At 39.8% G+C, this 18,706-nt stretch overlaps 1 protein-coding gene across 1 annotated transcript in view; it reads right to left on the reverse strand.

Moving 5' to 3' along the window:
• CACNA2D3 (calcium voltage-gated channel auxiliary subunit alpha2delta 3) overlaps positions 1-18,706 on the reverse strand; it is a 924,385-nt gene that overhangs the window by 555,355 nt on the left and 350,324 nt on the right. Inside the window, exon 5 of the mRNA XM_054481187.2 lies at positions 6,437-6,599. Within this exon, the coding sequence (XP_054337162.2) occupies positions 6,437-6,599 (163 nt within the window). The remainder of the gene's footprint in view (positions 1-6,436; positions 6,600-18,706) is intronic.

The raw sequence follows: 18,706 nt of genomic DNA on the forward strand, positions 1-18,706 counted from the left end.
TTATCCATCCATCCACCTACTCATTCATGAAATGCAACTTCCAGGCTAAACATAAGCCTAAGCATAGGACTGAGGAGCCACAAAGGGCCAAATCACACCTTCCTTCTACTAATACAACTTCTGAGAAAATACAGACACAAACCTATGCATATACATCTCTGCAGACCTATGTTTATGTGCATCTGTGCCACATACACATGCAGAAGTATGGAGGCATTGCCAATAGACTTGAACTCAGCCATTCAACTTGTGAATTTTAAGTCAGGGATAGTTATTTTGCCATATAAAATATAATTTCCAAACTAGAAGAGAAAAACTATGAATAATTTGGGATGACAGCTGTGGAGTTACTTCAGTGGCACTATCTTGCATGTTTCTTACCAAATGCCTTAGTCCTATTATGCTCACATTGTTGGAATAGGGGTTCCTGGAATCCAAACTACATCTTGGGAAAGTTTCCTGGGCCTTGCTGAGGACAGTAGGTAGCAACAGACCATGCAGGAGGAGGTTCTCGAGTGTTATTTTTCTAGGTCCAGAGCAATGCGCTTTGGCGTAATTCCTCTGATCTTGACTCCCAATATCAAGTTATGGCCATATCATCATCACATTCCATTAGGACTGGGAGACAACAAGGAAACAAGATTGGAGCCTAATCCAAATGCTTCAGTTCAGAATCCTGAGAAGAAAATCCATTTCAAGTTGGAATTTGTTTCTGACATCCTGGGGTCAGTCACTCTTGTTCACTTATGTGTGTGTGCTCTCTCTCCCTCTCTCTCAAACACACACACACAAACACACACACACACACACACACACACACGAAGGGAAAAGAAACAAAGGGAAAGGAAAAAATTTTAAACAGCTTTTTGTAAGGTTTGTGAGCCTTCTTGCACATCAAATAGCTCTTGGAAAACAACATTTTAATGATTTCCGTGTAAACGAATCAGAAACATATGGATTAAATTTTCCTTAAAATATACACATGTAATTAAGGGGAAAAGTGCTTGGCAAAATGCATTTTGTGTTTTATCAAGCTCAACATTTGAAAAATAGGTTGAGACATCTGACAGATCCAAATTCAGCAACCCTGCCCATCCCTCCAGCATCCTGCATACTCTGCTCCTAAACAGGGGACCCAATGCCGTCTCATCAGACTTCTGCCCTTTTCTTGGGCTTTTTAGAAGAACTTATTGGATCGTAACAGACAGATTGATTTCTCATGCTCTGCAGTGGTGGTCTTCCATTTCCTGGAGCTCTTTTCATTTTCAGGGGCTGGACCCTGAGCACAGTGTAGCTTTGCAGCCCAGTTTTCCCAGCCTGACTGGGTGCCCTGCTGGGGAAGTCTAGAGGATGAAGGAGTGGTCTAGCCTGTCTCCTGCAGTTCACACCTCCCCTTCACCTCTGCCACTTCAGCCTACCTCTCCCGGATGTCCTCCGTTACTGGGGGAAGAAGAGAAATTGAGATTGGGTTACTTCCTATGTGTTTTCTTCCTCTGTGCAAGAACAAAGTGAAAACAGTGTTTTGATTGTAATCTATATTCATTCCCTTACCTTGCAACAAGTATTTATTGAGCATCTACCAGGTGCTGGGTATCATGCTGGGGTTCCTGCCTTCATGGGGCTGATATGCTCACTGGAGCTTGCTCTCTAGGGCCCCAGGCCCAAGGGCTCTCACCTTAGCCATCCAGTCTTGGTCCATGTGCCATTCTTCTCTGGATTTTCTCCAAACCAGGCCCTGAATGCCTCCTCCCTCTCCCTGTTCTTCAGTGTGAGTAGGAACCAGTCTTCTTTAGTGGCTCTCTTCCTGGCAAAGCTGTCAGCCATATTTCACCTGTCACCATCATGTTCATGACCTCCTGATGGCTTCCACAGCCTCTCACCACCTGGCCAGCCCTTCCAGGCTCCATAACTGCCTTTCTGACTTCCACAAAGGAGCAGTTGTTCCCACTGCTGCTGCCACTTCGGCTGGGATCTGCCCAACTTGCCCCACTCCACAGCCCCCTTGGACAACAAGCTCCTTCAGTCTTGCAGTTACAGTACCTACTCACCTGCTAAAGGCCCCCTTTTAATGCCATCACCTGGGTGATTAGGTTTCAACATACAAATTTTGGAAGGACACAAACATTCAGACCATAGCACTTGAGTCCTGGATGGACACCATGTGTCATCCACCCCTCTAAGTGTTTAATCCTCAGCACAACCCCCAAGGCAACTCATTATGATTGTCATCTCCAGCTTAGGGATGAAGAAAATGAGGCACAGGTATTGTATGCAGTCACAGATGTGAGAGTGGGGCAACCCTGGGGTCAGCGGGTCCTTGTCAGGTTGGATCTGGGTGTGACTGGCCCCAGCCTCCCTCCATTCCCAGACATTTCCAGGCCTTATTCTTTAGCTTTCCTGAAGAGTCTGTGGGCCACCAAGTCTCCTCTCAAAAAGTTTCTTTGCTATCAGCCACGTTCTGTTTCTGTTGCTTATAAGAACCATGAAAACACCACAGCCCTGGATGACGTCTCATAGCCCAGGAGGTACAGGCGTCAGTGGCCTCCACGCCAACCAACATCTGGGAAAAACTCATCTGTAAAGAGCATGGGCAGGGGTAAAGGGGGCACAAGGCTGCATCTGCAGGGTCCTCTGCCCTCAGAGAACCTAAAGTAGAGAAGGAAAGACTGCATGCTCTGCATTCACAGAACACAGCAATGCTAGAGCAGGGGAATAAACAAAAGTCACTGCCATCACACAAGACAAAAGGAATCAAGGAGGTTATATTTGAGCTGGTTTCTAAGAATGGGCATTAGGATAGGCAGGAAAGGAGGGACAGGGATAATAGGAATAAAAACAGTGAAATAAACTACAATGGAAGAAAGAGGAAGGTGTGTTCAGTGAACAAAAGCGTGGTCTCACCTGGGTGGACAGAGGTGGAAAATGGAAATGAAGGAATAGGTTGAGAGCACAGCATTTTCTTTCACACACATTCACATATTTACAAACACACATGCACAGACCTGCCCATAGACAGAAACATGCACATACATATAAGGTGTACATGTATATGTACCTGTATATGTGTGTGTATGTGTATATATATGTGTATATATATAATGTGTATATATACATATAAACTTTACAGCACTTCAGTCGAGAAAGTCCTTAAAAGAGTTCAGCTTTATCTGAATTCTCTGCCAGATCATCAGCAGTTCTCGCAAAAGCATCCTGTCTCTTGCTTTACTCATAGAGGATATGGAGTCATTTATGGCTCTAAAGGTATCAGCCATTCATCTTCAAAGTCTCCGAAATAGTAAGACTCACAGGCTGGAGATGCCAGAGCAGCCACTCAGCAAACATCTGCTGAAGGAGTTTCATGAAACAAGCTGCTGCATCAGGCACACTGAGGGCCCTGAGATGCATTTCTAAAGACTCTATGAATATGCCTCTTTGAGTTCCCATGGGCACAGCTTGCCCACATCACCAACTTTGAAGCTGCAGTCTCTTTCAGTGCTCAAGAGAAAGGCACCTCAGCCAGAGAGGAAAGCACGAACATGGCTGAGCAGCCCAATTGCCAGGCCCACCCACGGAGGCAGAAAGCAGATTGTAGAAAGCAGGTAGAGTTTACCAGCTAGTTTCATCTAGGACTAAAAATTATACCCCAGAACATAGATCACAGAAGCTCCTAGGCAAGTATCAAACCACTTTGGTACAGAAGTCCAAGCAGCTAGGACAGAATGACCTTGTACTGGTTTTCTTTGTTGGGGGTAAGATTTCCAACCCAAAAACAGCACAGCCAGTGACCAATCTCCGAGCATTTGTTTTGAGTACATCATCAATAACTAGATCTGAGCTGGAGGGCCTTCTAAACGTAAAATATATTTCTGCAGCTTGAAAAGGAAAAAAAAAAGGCTGTAAAGGGCTGGTTTGAATTAGGTAGAGTGGAGACAGGAATTTGCCTGAAGTCCCTGCCTCTCCTCTGCCCTTGGGCAGTGATTCACTGCCTGGCTGAGACAAGACAGAACACCTGGGTGACCCTGGTCCATGCCCCACAGCCTGGCTGGGTGACAATGGACTGGGCAGAGGTGATGGGCAGATCCCAGGAGGGCTGCCGAGGATGACTTTGAATATCACTATCTACCTCCCACGGCTCAAGAAATCTGACTATCTCTGAAGATTCTGTCTAGGAATCATTACAAGCATGATTCTATAGCCTGGGTGATCAGTGGTGGTGTGGGTCCCTTATGTGTTACTACCATTAAAAGACACAATTATGCCTTTAAAGCTAGAGGTGCAATTAAATCTCTATAATGGTGTTAATGGCTCAAGAAACCTTGAAGCAGCTGTCATATTTTAAAAGATCATTCTGAATTGTTTTATGTCTGAAATTGCTCTGTAAAATCATGTTAATTTTTCATCTTCAGTTGGGAATATATTGAATGCCAAGAAGATGGCTTTCTTTTGGCCACATCACACAAAAAGGGGCAGTTTCATTTAGGATTTCATCTGCTGACAGGATCATTCTAGAGAACTAAACTCCACTAAACGAAGCTGAGCTCAGACCTCTACGTCTTGGTTCCATTTGTCTCTAAGGAAGAGTCCAAAGTAAAGAGCAGGGTAGAGGATATGGCCCAGTCCAGAGCCCTCTAGGATTTGTTTAGATTGACATCACTTTCTCTAAGAGGAAAAAATAAAAAAAGATGAACTGTGGCCCTGCCCATGTGAAGAAGTAGACAGGTCCCATCCTTGGCACTCCCACTGTCTCCTGGCTGTCCACACTGTGGCCAATATGTGATACACGGTGTTCTAATTATCTCATTATCTGTTCCCCAAATGAACTGTGAACCCCTTGAGGGGGGGGCTGCATCTGATTCACCTCGGAATCCCCAGTAACTATCAGAACAGTTAATGAATGGGGTACTGCCTCCACTGACTCTTAAGGATGGATAACAGGTAAACCAGGAAAAAGAGACATTAGGTATCCAACCATACCTAATATCCAACACGCATAAGAAAAATGTTTCAGAGACAGTTAGTTGGAATCTCTTTAATCACCGACTAAGCCCCTTAAATAGTGACTTAGAACATTTCAGAAGTGCAATTTGTATTCATGTTATTTTCCAATAAAAACAACGGCAGCTAAAATGCACTGCGTACTTTCTGTATGGTACTGCTGTATTAAGGGCTACACACACATCATTTCATATCCTCTCACTAACCCTCTGAGGGAGGCAGTATCATTATCTCTATTTCACAAATAGGGAAACTGAGCCTCAGAAAGGCAAAGTTGCTTGCTTAAGATCACACAGCCTACAGAGGAAGAACAGGACTTAAACCCACAGCCCTTGCTCTTGACTACTGAGCTCTTGTATAGGATTTGGAAACTGGATGCTGTGATAGAAACTGGCCCCTGATATCTTTGAAACCTTGATGGGAGACAATGTGGCACATTTTTTACTTTGAAGATCCCATGACTTTCTGGCTTATTTTTCTAGGAGGATAGTTCTTTGTTTAGAAGTTTCTTAGGTATGACCAAGTAGAGCAAACTACTACTCAATAGCAATAGGATAAAGATGCTGAAAACTTAAACCCTTTATAAACATCATTCCATTTAGCCCTCAAAACCACCCCCATGAGGTAGATATGATTATTATTCACATCATAAGATGAGAAAATTCAGACCTAAAAAGATGAGGTGATGTGCCCAAGGTCACAGCCAGAAAGTAGAACACTGTCTGACCAGAGTCCATCCGATGTCAGAGCCCAGTCCTTGGCCACTATAATCCCAACTGGAATTGGCAGATGGGAACTTAGGGAAAAATAAACTCTAGAGTTTATGTGAAGACTGGATTTGAGGCACACAAGCCTGGAAATACGGAATTCTGTTAAGGTCCATGCTGCTTTATACTCTGAGAAAAGACCCCAGCTGTTTCCATTGCACCCCTAGGAGCTCTCCAGCCCTTAAATGCCATTCCACAAACTGGAAGAAGAAAACAAAGGTACCACATCAGGGGTCAGCAGATTACAGCCTGCAGGTTACATCCAGCCATCTCTTTTTGTAGATAAATTTTACTGGAACACAGCCATGCTGACTGATTTACATTTGGCTGCTTTTGTGCCTGAACAGCAGAAGTGAGTAGTTGCCACAGAGACTCTACGGCTAGCAAAGCCTAAGACATTTACTATCTGGTCCTTTATAGAAACTGCCAACCCCTATTCTACATGTTAGAGAGCCTGATGTAAACAACCAGCCAGAGAAACAGCAAGCCCAGAAGCTCCAGGCAGAACAGGTACACGCTTCACCTATCCAGTTGATACCTGACACACTCAGCTTCTAACTGTGCTTTTGAAAAAAAATGAAACAAACCAAAACTATATCCCAAACCAGCCAGCCCCTGCTTCTCAACCTCCTGATTCTTCACCTTCTAAAAGGGGCAGTGGCTGGGAGTCTTACCTTTGTTGTACATGTTCGTTGGTACTTGGACGTCACTTAGACTGATGTTCACAGGCAAATTATTAAAATGGTCATTTGGGGCTAAGATGAATTCCTTTCCCAGCTCCAAAAAATTCCCGTCTTTGTCCCTTTCATTTATCAGCACAGCATTGAAGTATTCATACTGAAAGACAAAGTCAAAAAACATTACATGTGGCTGAGGGAAGAGGGCTGTGAACTCACTTAGACCTGGCCACAGGCCATGTGCCATCCATTACACTTTGGACCCTGATCTGCTCACATAATCTTTTTATGTCTTATGTACTGTCCCTGGCTGCTTTTGCATAGGTGAGATAGCATTATATAAGTATTTTCCAATGTCACTAAATACTCCTAGAAAACATAAATGTTAAGGGGCAACGCAGTACTTTCTTATGTGCATATAGAGAAAACTGCACTAGAAACATTTTAATTATTTAAATTTTGAAGAGAGACCCTGACTTTATGCAGCCTATATTAAGTTGAAGGAGGCTGAAAATCAGCAAAAAATAACAGGCAAATATATGTCAGATCATCATGCTTGCTATGGAAAAATAATTCAGCAGGGTAAAGGGATTAGCAGCTTCAGAAGGACTGTGTGTTTATACATGGCATTTGAGAAGGTCTCACTGCGATGGCAACACTCAAATAGAGATTAAATGAGGGGAGAAATGCAGTGGTGTGGGCATCAGGGAAATATCCAAGAAAGAACAGCAAGGGAAAAGCTCTCAGATGGGAGTGTGCTGGCATGATCTACAAATGGCTATATCATCATCTCACATATACAGAAGGCTTATTTTGTGTCAGAAATTACTCTAAGTGCTTTTCATGTGTTAACTCATTTGATTCTCCTAACAATGTTATGAGGTGGATTTTATGAGTATTCCTACTTCACACGTGAGGACACTTAGGAATAAAGAATTTATGCATCCTGCAAAAAATTACACAGCTGATAAGGAGAGCCAGAATTCAAATACAGGCAATCTATCTTGAGTCTGTGCTTAAATCTACTGCATGAGATGGCCAATGGCAGGTGTGGGTGGAATTAACAGAGCAGAACCTTAAAATAACTACAATTAACATGCTCTAGAGGCTAATGGAAAAAGTGGACAACGTGTAAGAACAGATGGGTAATATAAGCAGAGAGGTGGATATTCTATGAAAGAATCAATGTGAAGTGCTAGAAATCAAAAACACTGTAACAGAAATGAAGAATACCTTTGCTGGTTCATCAGTAGACTGAACACAGCCAAGGAAATAATTGCAGAGGATGAAGATGTGTCAAAAGAAACTCCCCAAAAATAAACGCAAAAAGAAGAGAAAATAAAAAGGAAACAGAATATCCAAGAATTGTGAGATAATCACAAAAGGTATAACATACGTGTAATGGGATACCAGACTGAGAAGAATGGAAACTGAAATATTTGAAATAATAATGGCTGAGTATTTTCCAAAATTAATGATAAAAATCAAGCTACAGATCAAGGAATTTGAGAGAACATTGAACACAATCAATATTACAAAGATTTACATCTACACGTATCATATTCAAACTGTATAAAATCAAAGAAAAAGAGAAAATCTTGAAAGAAACCAGAAAGAGGATGGGAGAATCTTACCTGTAGAGGAACAGGGATAAGGATTACATCAGACTTCTCTTCAGAAGCCATGCAGGCAAGAAGAGAATGGAGTGAACCACTTAAAAAGTGTTCAAAGAAAGAACCATCAACCTAGAATTCTGTATCCCATGAAATTACCCTTCACAAGTAAAGGAGAGATAAAGACCTTCTCAGGCAAACAAAAATGAAGGAATCTGTTGCCAGTAGACTTGCCTTGCAAGAATTGTTAAAAGTTCTTAAGACAGAAGCAAAATGATATAGTTTAGAAATTCTCATTTGCATTAAGAAAGGAAGAGTGTTTGGCCAGGCACAGTGGCTCACACTTGTAATCCCAGAACTTTGGGAAACCAAGGCAGGAGGATTGCTTCAGCCCAGGAGTTCAAGACCAGTCTAGGCAACATGGTGAAACTCTGTCTCTACAAGAAAAAAAAAAAAAAATTAGTTGCGGTGGCACCCGCCTGTAGTCCCAGTTACTTAGGAGGCTGAACCAGGAGGATCACCAGAGCCTGGGAGGTTGAGGCTGCAGTTAGTCATGTTTGTGCCAATGCACTGTAGCATGAGTGACAGAGTGAGACCCTGTCTTACCAAAAAAAAAAAAAAAGTGTTAGAGCAGGAATAAATGAAAGTAGATAAAATATTTTGTTATTCTTAACTAATCTAACATATAACAGCTTGTTCAAAATAATAATAGTAATAAATTACTGTCTATGGATAAGTGAAATGAATAATAGCAGTGTTATAAGAAACTGGAGGGAGGAATGTGGAATACTCTGTGCTATGATTTGAATGTGTTCCCTCCAAATTTCAGGTGTTCCAATGTGACAGTAATAAGTGGTGTGGTCATTAACAGATGAATAGGCCATGAGGGCTCCTCCCTCATGAATGGGATTAGATGTCCTTATAACAGGGATTGACAGAGAAAGTCTGTCCCTTTTTCCATTCTATCTTCTACCAGGTGAGGAAACAACACTCTTCCCTTCAAGAGGATACAGTATCAGTGCATCATATTGTAAGCAGAGCAGCCCACTCCACACACCAAACATGCCAGCACCTTGATCTTGGGCTTTCCAGCCTCCAGAACTGTGAGAAAATAAATTTCTTTTCTTTATAAATTAAGAAGAATTTATAAAGTCTCAGGTATTCTGTTGTAGCAGCACAAATGGGCCAAGACACTCAGTTATAAGATACCTGCACTACACATGAAGTAGCGTAAGGTTATTTGAAGTGGACTTAAATTAGTTGTAAATGCATACAGCAAACTTTAAGGCAACTACAAAATAACTGTAAAAGGAAGCATAATTTATATGCTAAGAGAGGAGAGAAAATTAAGTCACATAATATGTTCAATTAAAACTAGAGAAGGCAGAAAAATAGTAGAAGAAAAAAAAGAGAGGAAGGAAGGAAGGAAGGAAGATAGGAAAGAAGGAAGATGGATGGACCTAGGGTAGTGAATAGAAAACTGTTACAAATATGGTACATATAAATCCAACTATATCAATAATCACCTTGAATGAGCATGGTATAAATACATCAATCAAAAGACAGAGGCTGTCAGAGTAGATTAAAATACAAGACCTAACAATATTTTGTCCATAAGAAGCCCACTTTAAACATAAAGACACAGATATATTAAAAGTAAAGGGATGAAGAAAGATATACCATGCTAACATTAATCAAAAAAAAGTGAGGGTAGTTGGTTTAATTTCAGACAAAACAGACTTCAGTGCAGGGAAAATTATCAAGGAATAAGATGGGCAGGCATTACTTAATGATAAAGAGGTCAATTCTCTAAGAAGACAAAGCAATCCTTAATGTAGTATGCATCTAACAGCACAGTGTTAAAATACATGAAACAAAGACTGATAGAACTGCAAGGAGAAACAGATGAACTAGCTATTATAGTTAAAGACTTAAATGCCCCTGTATAAGTAATTGACAGACTCAGGAGGCAAAGCACTGGTAAGAATATAGTTGAAATGAACAATACCATCAATTGGATCTAATTTACATTTAAAGAATGCTTCATCCAACAAGAGCAGAATACACATTCTTCTTAAGCATGTAAAGATGCTTGCTTGGAACATTCAAGATAGACCACATCAGGGGCCCTAAAACACATCTTCACAAACTTAAAAGAATGGAAATCATACAGTGTCTGCTCTCAGACCACAGTGAAATTAAACTGGAAATCAATAACAAAAAAGATAGCTGAAAAAAATCCCAAAATATTTGGAGATTAGACAACATAATTTTAAAAGAATTCTCAAGATAATTTTTTTAAAAATTAAAATGAAAACACAGCCTATCAAAAGGTGTGGGATGTAGCAAAAACAAAGCTTACAGGGAAATTTATAGCACTGAACACATGTATCAGAAGAGAAAAGAAGATCTAGAAGCAATCATCTAAGCTTCTACTTTAGAAAACTAGAGAAAGAAGAGCATATTAAATCTAAAGTAAGCAGAAAAAAATGTATATTTTTTATTTTTCAAAGCAGAAATCAATGAAATTAAAAACAGAAAATCAGTAGAATCAATGAAACCAAAAATTCATTTTTTTAAAAGATTATTATAGTACAAAGATCCAAATAAAAATCAACAAAGGGAAGGGGTACATGAGGCAAACTCCCAAGGAATCCAGGTGCAACCTTCCAAGAGTTCTGCCCCAGTGCAATCACACTTATTATACTTAATTCTTCTATTAATGAGTTGTAATAATACATTGGAAGTGGTGTCTAACAGAGACTCAGCATTCAGGATTTTTATTGGGGGTTGGTCCTGTAGCAATACTACTTTCAAACTTAACCTAGTTAACATTTATAGAACTCCATACCTAACAACTGCAGAGCACACATTCTTTTCTAGATCATATACAGGGCCATCAAATAAGTCTCAATAAATTTAAAATGACTGAAATCCACATACTATGTTCTCTGATAATAATAAGCTAAATTTAGAAATCAATGTATGATATTGATATGAAAATATCATTGATATCTAGATTTTAATAAAAGATGATACCTGCAAATAGACTAGAGATTTGGATATTAAACAAAATACTTATTAATAATACATATGTCAAGGAAAAAATGATATGGGAAATTGGAAAATATTTTGAAATTAATCATAATGAAAACAACATATCAATATTTGTGAGATGCAGTGAAAGCAGAGCTTAGAGAAGAAGTTACACATTTAAAAGCTTATAAAATAAAAGAAAAAAATTTCAAGATAGTCTACCTGAAGATTCTACCTTAACAAGGTATTAAAAAGATGAATAAATGAAACTCAATGTTAAAAGAAGGAATAAAGTAATAGAGATAAGTACAGAAATTTAAAACAAAACAAGTAACAGGAAAAAATCAATAATACCAAAATTTGGTTAATATAATTAACAAAATTATGAAATTCTAGTTAGACTGATTAAGAAAAAAAGTAAGAAAGCAGAAAATACCAGTATCTGGGATGAAAGAGGAAACATTATTCCAGATCCTACAGATAATGAAAGGATAAGAGAATATTACAAACAATTTTATGCCAATAAGTTCAATAACTTAGGTTAAATTTCAAACTCCTTGGGAAACAGAAATTATCAAAACAGACACAAGAAGAAATACAAAATATAACTGGCCCTAGAAATACAAAAGATATTGATTTCACTGTTAATAGCCATGATAAAACAAACAAACAACTCTAGGTTCACATGCCTTAACTGATGGATTCTATCAAATATATGAGAAAAAAATACAAATAATCTTATAAAGACTCATTAGGAAAATTAGAGGAGAAAATACTTCCTATCTAATTTAATGAGGGTAGCCTAACCTTGACACCAAACAAGAACTTAAAAAAAAAACAAACTATATGCCAAAATCCCTCATAAGCCTAGATAGAAAAATCTTAACAAAATTTTAAATCAAATCCACCTATAAATAAAGGGATAATACATCACGACCAAATTGTATTAATCCCAGGAATTCAAGGTTGGTTTAATATTTGATTAATCAACATAATTCACCACATCAACAGAACAAAGAAGGAAAATCATAACATCAAATAGAAAAAGCATGTTTTTGTTCATCATAAAAACCCTCAGGAAATTTGAAATAAGGAAAAATATCTTCAACCTAATGAAAAGGATTTACAAAAAAACCTGTATCTGACATTATACCGATGAAGAAGCACTGAATGTTTTCCCCCTAAGATCAGGAACAAGGCAAGGTTGTCTTAAAACTTCTATTCAATACTGTAATGGTGGTCCTGGCAAATACTGTTAAGACAAATAAATAAACAAAAGCCATAGGTATTGAAAAGGGAAAAAATCTATCTTTACTTTTCTATATAGATTTTGTCTATATAGAAAATCCTAAGGAATTCACATAATATAACTTAAAAGAGAGTTAACAAGGTCACAGAATACAAAATAAATACACAAAATCCATTTTATTTCAATATACTAACACAAAACAGTTGGAAATTGAAGTGGAAAATAATAGAATTTATGATAGCATAGAATAAAATGGGTATCAATTAAACTATAATAGGTGTATATTAAACTATGTGCAATGCCTGTATACTACAAAGTACTAAAAACCACAAAATATTTGTTTGAACTTAAAGAAGACTTATATAAATGGAGAGAGATAGCTTGCTCAAAAATTGGCGAATTCTATTTTATGACGCAAGTTCTTCCCAAAGTGATCTATAAATTCAATGAAATCCCAATCAAAATATATAAGCATTTTTAATTCAAATTGAAAAGCTGATTTTAAATTTTACATATAAGTAAAACAGACCTCAATTTTCAAAATAATTTTTAAAAAGAAGAAAAAAGTCCAAGGACTCACATTTTCTGATTTTAGGCCTTCCTCTAAATCAAATTAATCAAACAGTATGGTATTAGCATTAGAATAGATAAACAGATCATGAAACGGAGAGTCCAGAAATAAAGCTGCACATACATGGTCAATTGACATCAAATAAAGGTGCTTAGGTAATTCAGTGGGGACAGTATTTTCAACAAACTGTGCTGAAACAAATGATTAAAAACTACATTATCAACCCCTAACTCGCATCATACACATATGAATTTGAGATGGATGATAGACTTAAATGTAAAAACTAAATCTGTAATATTTATAGGAAAAAAGTAAAGGATACTTTATGGCCTCCAGGTAGGCATTGATTTCTTAGGCTACTGAAGGCACTTACCATTTTAAAAATGGATAATTTGGAATTTATGAAAATTCAAAACTTCTGGTCATCAAATTCACCAGTAATAAAACAAAAATGAAAGCCACTGTTCAGGAAAAAGTAGTCGTAATATACACATCTGAAAAATGACCTGTGCCCAAAATATGTAAAAAACTCCTGTAACTCAACTGAAAATATTAATCAAAATATGGGCAAAAGATTTGAACAGACACTTTACAAAGGAAGGTATGTGAATGGTCAAACTGCAGATCAACATGTGTTCAATGTCATTAGTCATCAGGGAAGTACAAAATAAAACTCCAATCAGATGCCATTTTATACCCACTAGAAGTGCTAACATTAAAAATTCCGGTAATATTAAACATTGCCAAGGATGTGGAGCAACCAAAAATCTCACATATTGCTTGCGGAAATATAAAATGGTACGAACACTTTGGAAAAACATTTTTCAGCTTCTTATAAAGTTAAACATATATCTACTATATGACCCAGCAATTCCACTCCTAGGTATTTACCTAAGGGAAATGAGAACATATGCCCACAAAAATATTTGTGTGAATATCCACGGAAACCCCATTCGTAATAGCCCCAAACTAGAAATAACCTAAATATCCATTAACAGGTAAAAGGATTAACAAATCTGTGATATATTCATGTAATGGATTACTACTTAACAACAACTTACTGATACATTCAAAATATCAATGAATCTCACAAAAATTCTGAGTAAAAGAAACCAGAGACAAAAGAGTACATATGCATGATTTCATACATATGAAGTTCTAATACAGGCAAAATTATTATTCAATAGTGATGGCACTCAAGAGTTGCTTCTCGGAGGGAGAGTGAGAGTCCACTAGAGAGGTACATAAGAGAGCTTCCTGGAGTCCTGGAAATTTCCCTATCTGGTTGTTTATTTGTTTGTTTTGAGACAGAGTCCCACTCTGTCCACCCAGGCTGGAATGCAGTGGCCTGATCTTGGCTCACTGCAGCCTCTGCCTCCTGGGTTCAAGTGATTCTCCTGCCTCAGCCTCCCAAGTGGCTGGGATTACAATGTGCACCACCACACCCTGCTAATTTCTGTATTTTTAGTAGAGATGGGGTTTCACAATGTTGGCTAGGCTGGTTTTGAACTCTTGGCCTCAAGTGATCTGCCCTCTTCGGCCTCCCAAAGTGCTGGGATTACAGGTATGAGCCACCGCACCTGGCCAAATTTCCCTATCTTGATGATGCATTGGTTACTCAGGTGTATTCATTTGCCAGTACTCATTGAATTGTATGCTAAAGAATTGTGCATTTTTCCATATAGAAATTCATGCCTCGATAAAAAAAATTAAAGTCACTAAAGACCTTTCAATTCTTTTTCAATTATTAATTCAAGAAGTTTATAGAAACAGAACTCAAGTTAATAAATTCCATCCTTAACCATTTTTTAAAGCAAAATTCACCGCAAGATGTCACCCAGAAATAAAAGAAATCATACTTTTCTTCTGAAAGACCAATCAATGGCACTCCTTACTGTGTGGAAATACCTTGACCAGTCCATGAACCGCTCAATGCCAATAGGAAGGACCCCTTCTTTTAAGTAGTCTGCTTTCTAGGAAACATGTCAGCAGCACTTCTTCCCATAGCACCTGATATGGTTTGGCTCTATGTCCCCACCCAAATCTCATCTTGAATTTTAATCCAAATTATAATTCCCAGGTGTGGAAGGAGGGACCTGATGGGAGGTGATTGGATCACAGGAGCAGTTTCCCCTGCTGTTCTCATGACAGTGAGTGAATTCTCATGAGATCTGGATGTTTGATAAGTGTGCCCCTTCATGCTTGCTCTCTCTCTCCCTCTCTCTCTCACCTGCCACCACGTAAGACAGGCCTGCTTCCCCTTCTGCCATGATTGTAAGTTTCCTGAGGCCTCCCTAGCCATGTGGAACTGTGAGTCAATTAAACCTCTTTCCTTTATAAATTACCCAGCCTCAGGTATTCTTTATAGCAGTGTGAAAACAGACTAATACAGCACCCTGTTGAAGGAAGTCTTAATCTTCCACAGACCAAAGCGCTTCACATGTTATCTACCTTTTCCACACTCAAGCCTTCACTGCATCGTTTCATAGAACTGGAAGTTAAAATAGCAAAATGAAGCCTCAGCCTGCTTGACAAAGGACAATGCAATAATGGTTCACGCACAGGCTCTCTGAAAGCAGCTTCAAAACTGCCATTTAATTGAATAATCTGCGCTGCCCAGAATGCAAATGAAATAAGGATGAAAGCCTAAGCATGATTTTGCTCAATGGCGCTCATCATTTACCAGGGACGATTGTGTGTTCTGCTTCTCCTCCCCAAATCCATTTGTCTCTTCTGTATTGATTTTGAAAAGGCTGATTCAGTACAAACAAGAAGAGTCATTTCTCAGTCCTTGGAATGCATTGCTCTAATTATGAGGCTCAGTGGTTTTGTCCATATGATCAATGAAGGAAAAGACATGTTTAGCCCAAGTCACCTCAGTATTTCTGAATCCTTGTTCCCCATGTCATCGGAGTAAATTTAATTCTTTTGTGGGTGTGTCTGATGACCTACTAAGTGTGATGGGAGCACAACAGAACTAATCCAGGGGACAAAATGTGGCATATAAAATACCAGAGACAAAGTAGTGGGTCTGTTGTTCACCAGATACTGGCCCAGGCCCAGGCTCAGAAGGTGGTTCAATTGAGTAAGTATTTAAAAGTTATTCAATAGGGCAGGGGCAAGCAAACTTTTTCTGTCAAGAGTCAGACAGTAAATATTTTGGGCTTCAGAGTCTTTGTTGCAGCTCTTCACCTGTACTGTTGTGGCATGACAGCTGCCATAGATAATACAAATGGGCCTGGCTGTGCTCCAGCCATTTACCAGAAAATTACAAAGTTGCAAAAAAGATTTGGCCTTCAGGCTGTAGTTGTTCAACCCAGGCAGCAGGATGCTGGGGGATATTCAAGGGACAGAAATTATTAAAAACTTCTCTGACTGGAAGGGATTTTCAGCAAAGATGCACGAGGCTGGGCCTTGAAAATTGGAGGATTAGGACATGCCAAGATAAGGAGGGAGAGAGGAGAAGTAAAGGCATAGGAGCTGGTAACTAGGGAAGGGAATAGGACATATCTCAGATTGGCTGAATGAGAGGGTAGTAATGGGGAGTTCAGAGACAAAAACAGGTGGGGGCAGGGTAGAGAAGGTCCTGAATACTGGAATAAGCACCTGGACACTATTTTCTGGACCAGGGATTCCAAACATTTTTGATCAAGCATTCCTTTCACTAAAAAGTTCTTGAGGCCATGTGCGGTTGCTCACGCCTGAAATCCTAACATTTTGGGAGGTCGAGACAGGTGGATTGCCGGAGCTCAAGAGTTCGAGACCAGCCTGGGCAACACGGTGAAACCCTGTCTCTACTAAAATACAAAAATTAGCCGGACGTGGTAGCGTGCGCCTGTAGTCCCAGCTATGCGGGAGGCTGAGGCAGGAGAATTGCTTGAACCTGGGAGGCGGAGGTTGCAGCGAGCCGAGATTGTGCCACTGCTGTACTCCAGCCTGGGTGACAGAGCCAGATTCCGTCTCAAAAAAAAAAAAAAAAAAAAAAGTTTTGAGCAATACCTCCACATACATATTTATTTATAACTCATATGTACTACCTGCTATTGTCTTAACATTTGTACATTATAAAACAAACTACAAAAATGACATTAAATGTAAATGGAAATTAAAGTAGCATATTCTCTCTGGGCACTCCATTCTCTCTGGGCTCACTTGGCGCAGCATGTCCAGAGAATGAGCTGTAGAACAGAAAGTCATTCTACAGCATACTCACAAGGAAACAGGTTTTTTCTTTTTCAATGAACAAAGTTTGGGAAATACAGGGAATGCTGAGTTTAAGGAAAGGCAAAGAGGTTTATTCATTAAAGGACTTATCAGAGCCTTTAACTCTTTCTAAGTTAAAGTGTTTGAATATTGGGGCTTGGGGTCACATGGAGCATGTCCTGGTGCGGTGACAACTGGTAATCAGTTGTTGGTTGATTGACCAAATGAAAGTGTCAAAATCCATTTGATCCACAGGCCTCTCACAAGAGGCCTGCACTCCACAAAACTGCCTTCACAATCAACTCTTCAGGCCGGGTGAGGCCAGGGAAAGCTGCTCAGAGGGTGAGGAAGATCACGCTATAAATAATGGCTCCTATGGCCTGGGATAAGGGAAAGCTATAGGAGGCCATGGTCCTATCGTTGCACAACCTCTGTCACAAATTTGGACAGTGGAGCTGGTCCAGAGTAGTATGGTAAAGATGACTCCAGAAGTGTCCAGAATTGCTGGTCTGTGCCATCACCATAAGAAGAAGAGAACAAGTTTCCTGGCTTTGTTATACCTTGACAGTTCACAGCTTCCCTAAGGGCCACCTGGGCATCCCTCTTGCCTTGAGTTCCTCTCCTTTAATGCCACTGTCACAGACAGTGGCAATTTTCAATTCTGATAGAGGTGCCACCAGGGAAAGGAATCCATTGCTCCAGCCCTCTGCCCCTGTAGAAACCAGCAGCTCTGGCCTAATCACCAGTTCATCTAGGCTCCCGTAACCATGTAGAGCAAAGCTTCAGATTCTACAGGAAGAACTCCTAGACAGCAAAAAGGCTCTGTTTGCATGCCCTCCCTGGTGGGCTGGCAGTGACTGCCTGTGCGTGTTGAGAAAGTTTCCGGGTCTATATCTCAACCAGAGGAAAGGGTGCTACCTTCTCACTGGTGGCCCAGCCTCTCCTCCACCACCTACGTCCTCCAAAACTCATTACTCCCCAGTTTAGAGGCTGGCAAACTTTTTCTGCAAAGAACTACCCAGATAGTAAATATTTTAGGTTTTGCAGGCCAGACAGTCTCTGTGGCAACATTCAATTTTGCTGTTTTAGTAAAAACAGCCAAATGCAATACATTTTAAAAATGGGTGTGGCTGTGTTCCAATAAAACTTTATTTATAAAAACAGGCAGCTGGCAGGACATGGCCTGCAAGCCCTCATTTCCTGAACTCTGCTCTGCTTCACTCTTTTCAGGTGAGAGCACATAATCTCAGAAATCAAGGTGTCCTAAGACAGTGCTTCTCAACTCTGGCCAAACCTCAGAACAATGAACTCTGAATCCCTGGACAGAGGTCCAAGCAGCAGGATTCTTTCAGTCTCCCCAAGTGAGTCCAACGTGCAGCCCAGGCTGAGTTGAGACACCATGTTTTCAAGGGTGGCTTCTGCTTCCCTGTCCTGCAGGGTAAGTTGCATAACAAAAATACAAGGTGCCACCGCAAAGGGCTTGTTTCCTAGGCTCCACACACTGTGGGGTGGAAATTAAATTCCTCCTGTAGCTTCTCGCATTGTTTCCTCTGTGCATGCTGTAGAGCCAACTGGCTGCAAACTCCCTAAGAGGC

This window comes from Pongo pygmaeus, chromosome 2 (assembly GCF_028885625.2).
Source record: "Pongo pygmaeus isolate AG05252 chromosome 2, NHGRI_mPonPyg2-v2.0_pri, whole genome shotgun sequence".
Lineage (NCBI taxonomy): Eukaryota > Metazoa > Chordata > Mammalia > Primates > Hominidae > Pongo > Pongo pygmaeus.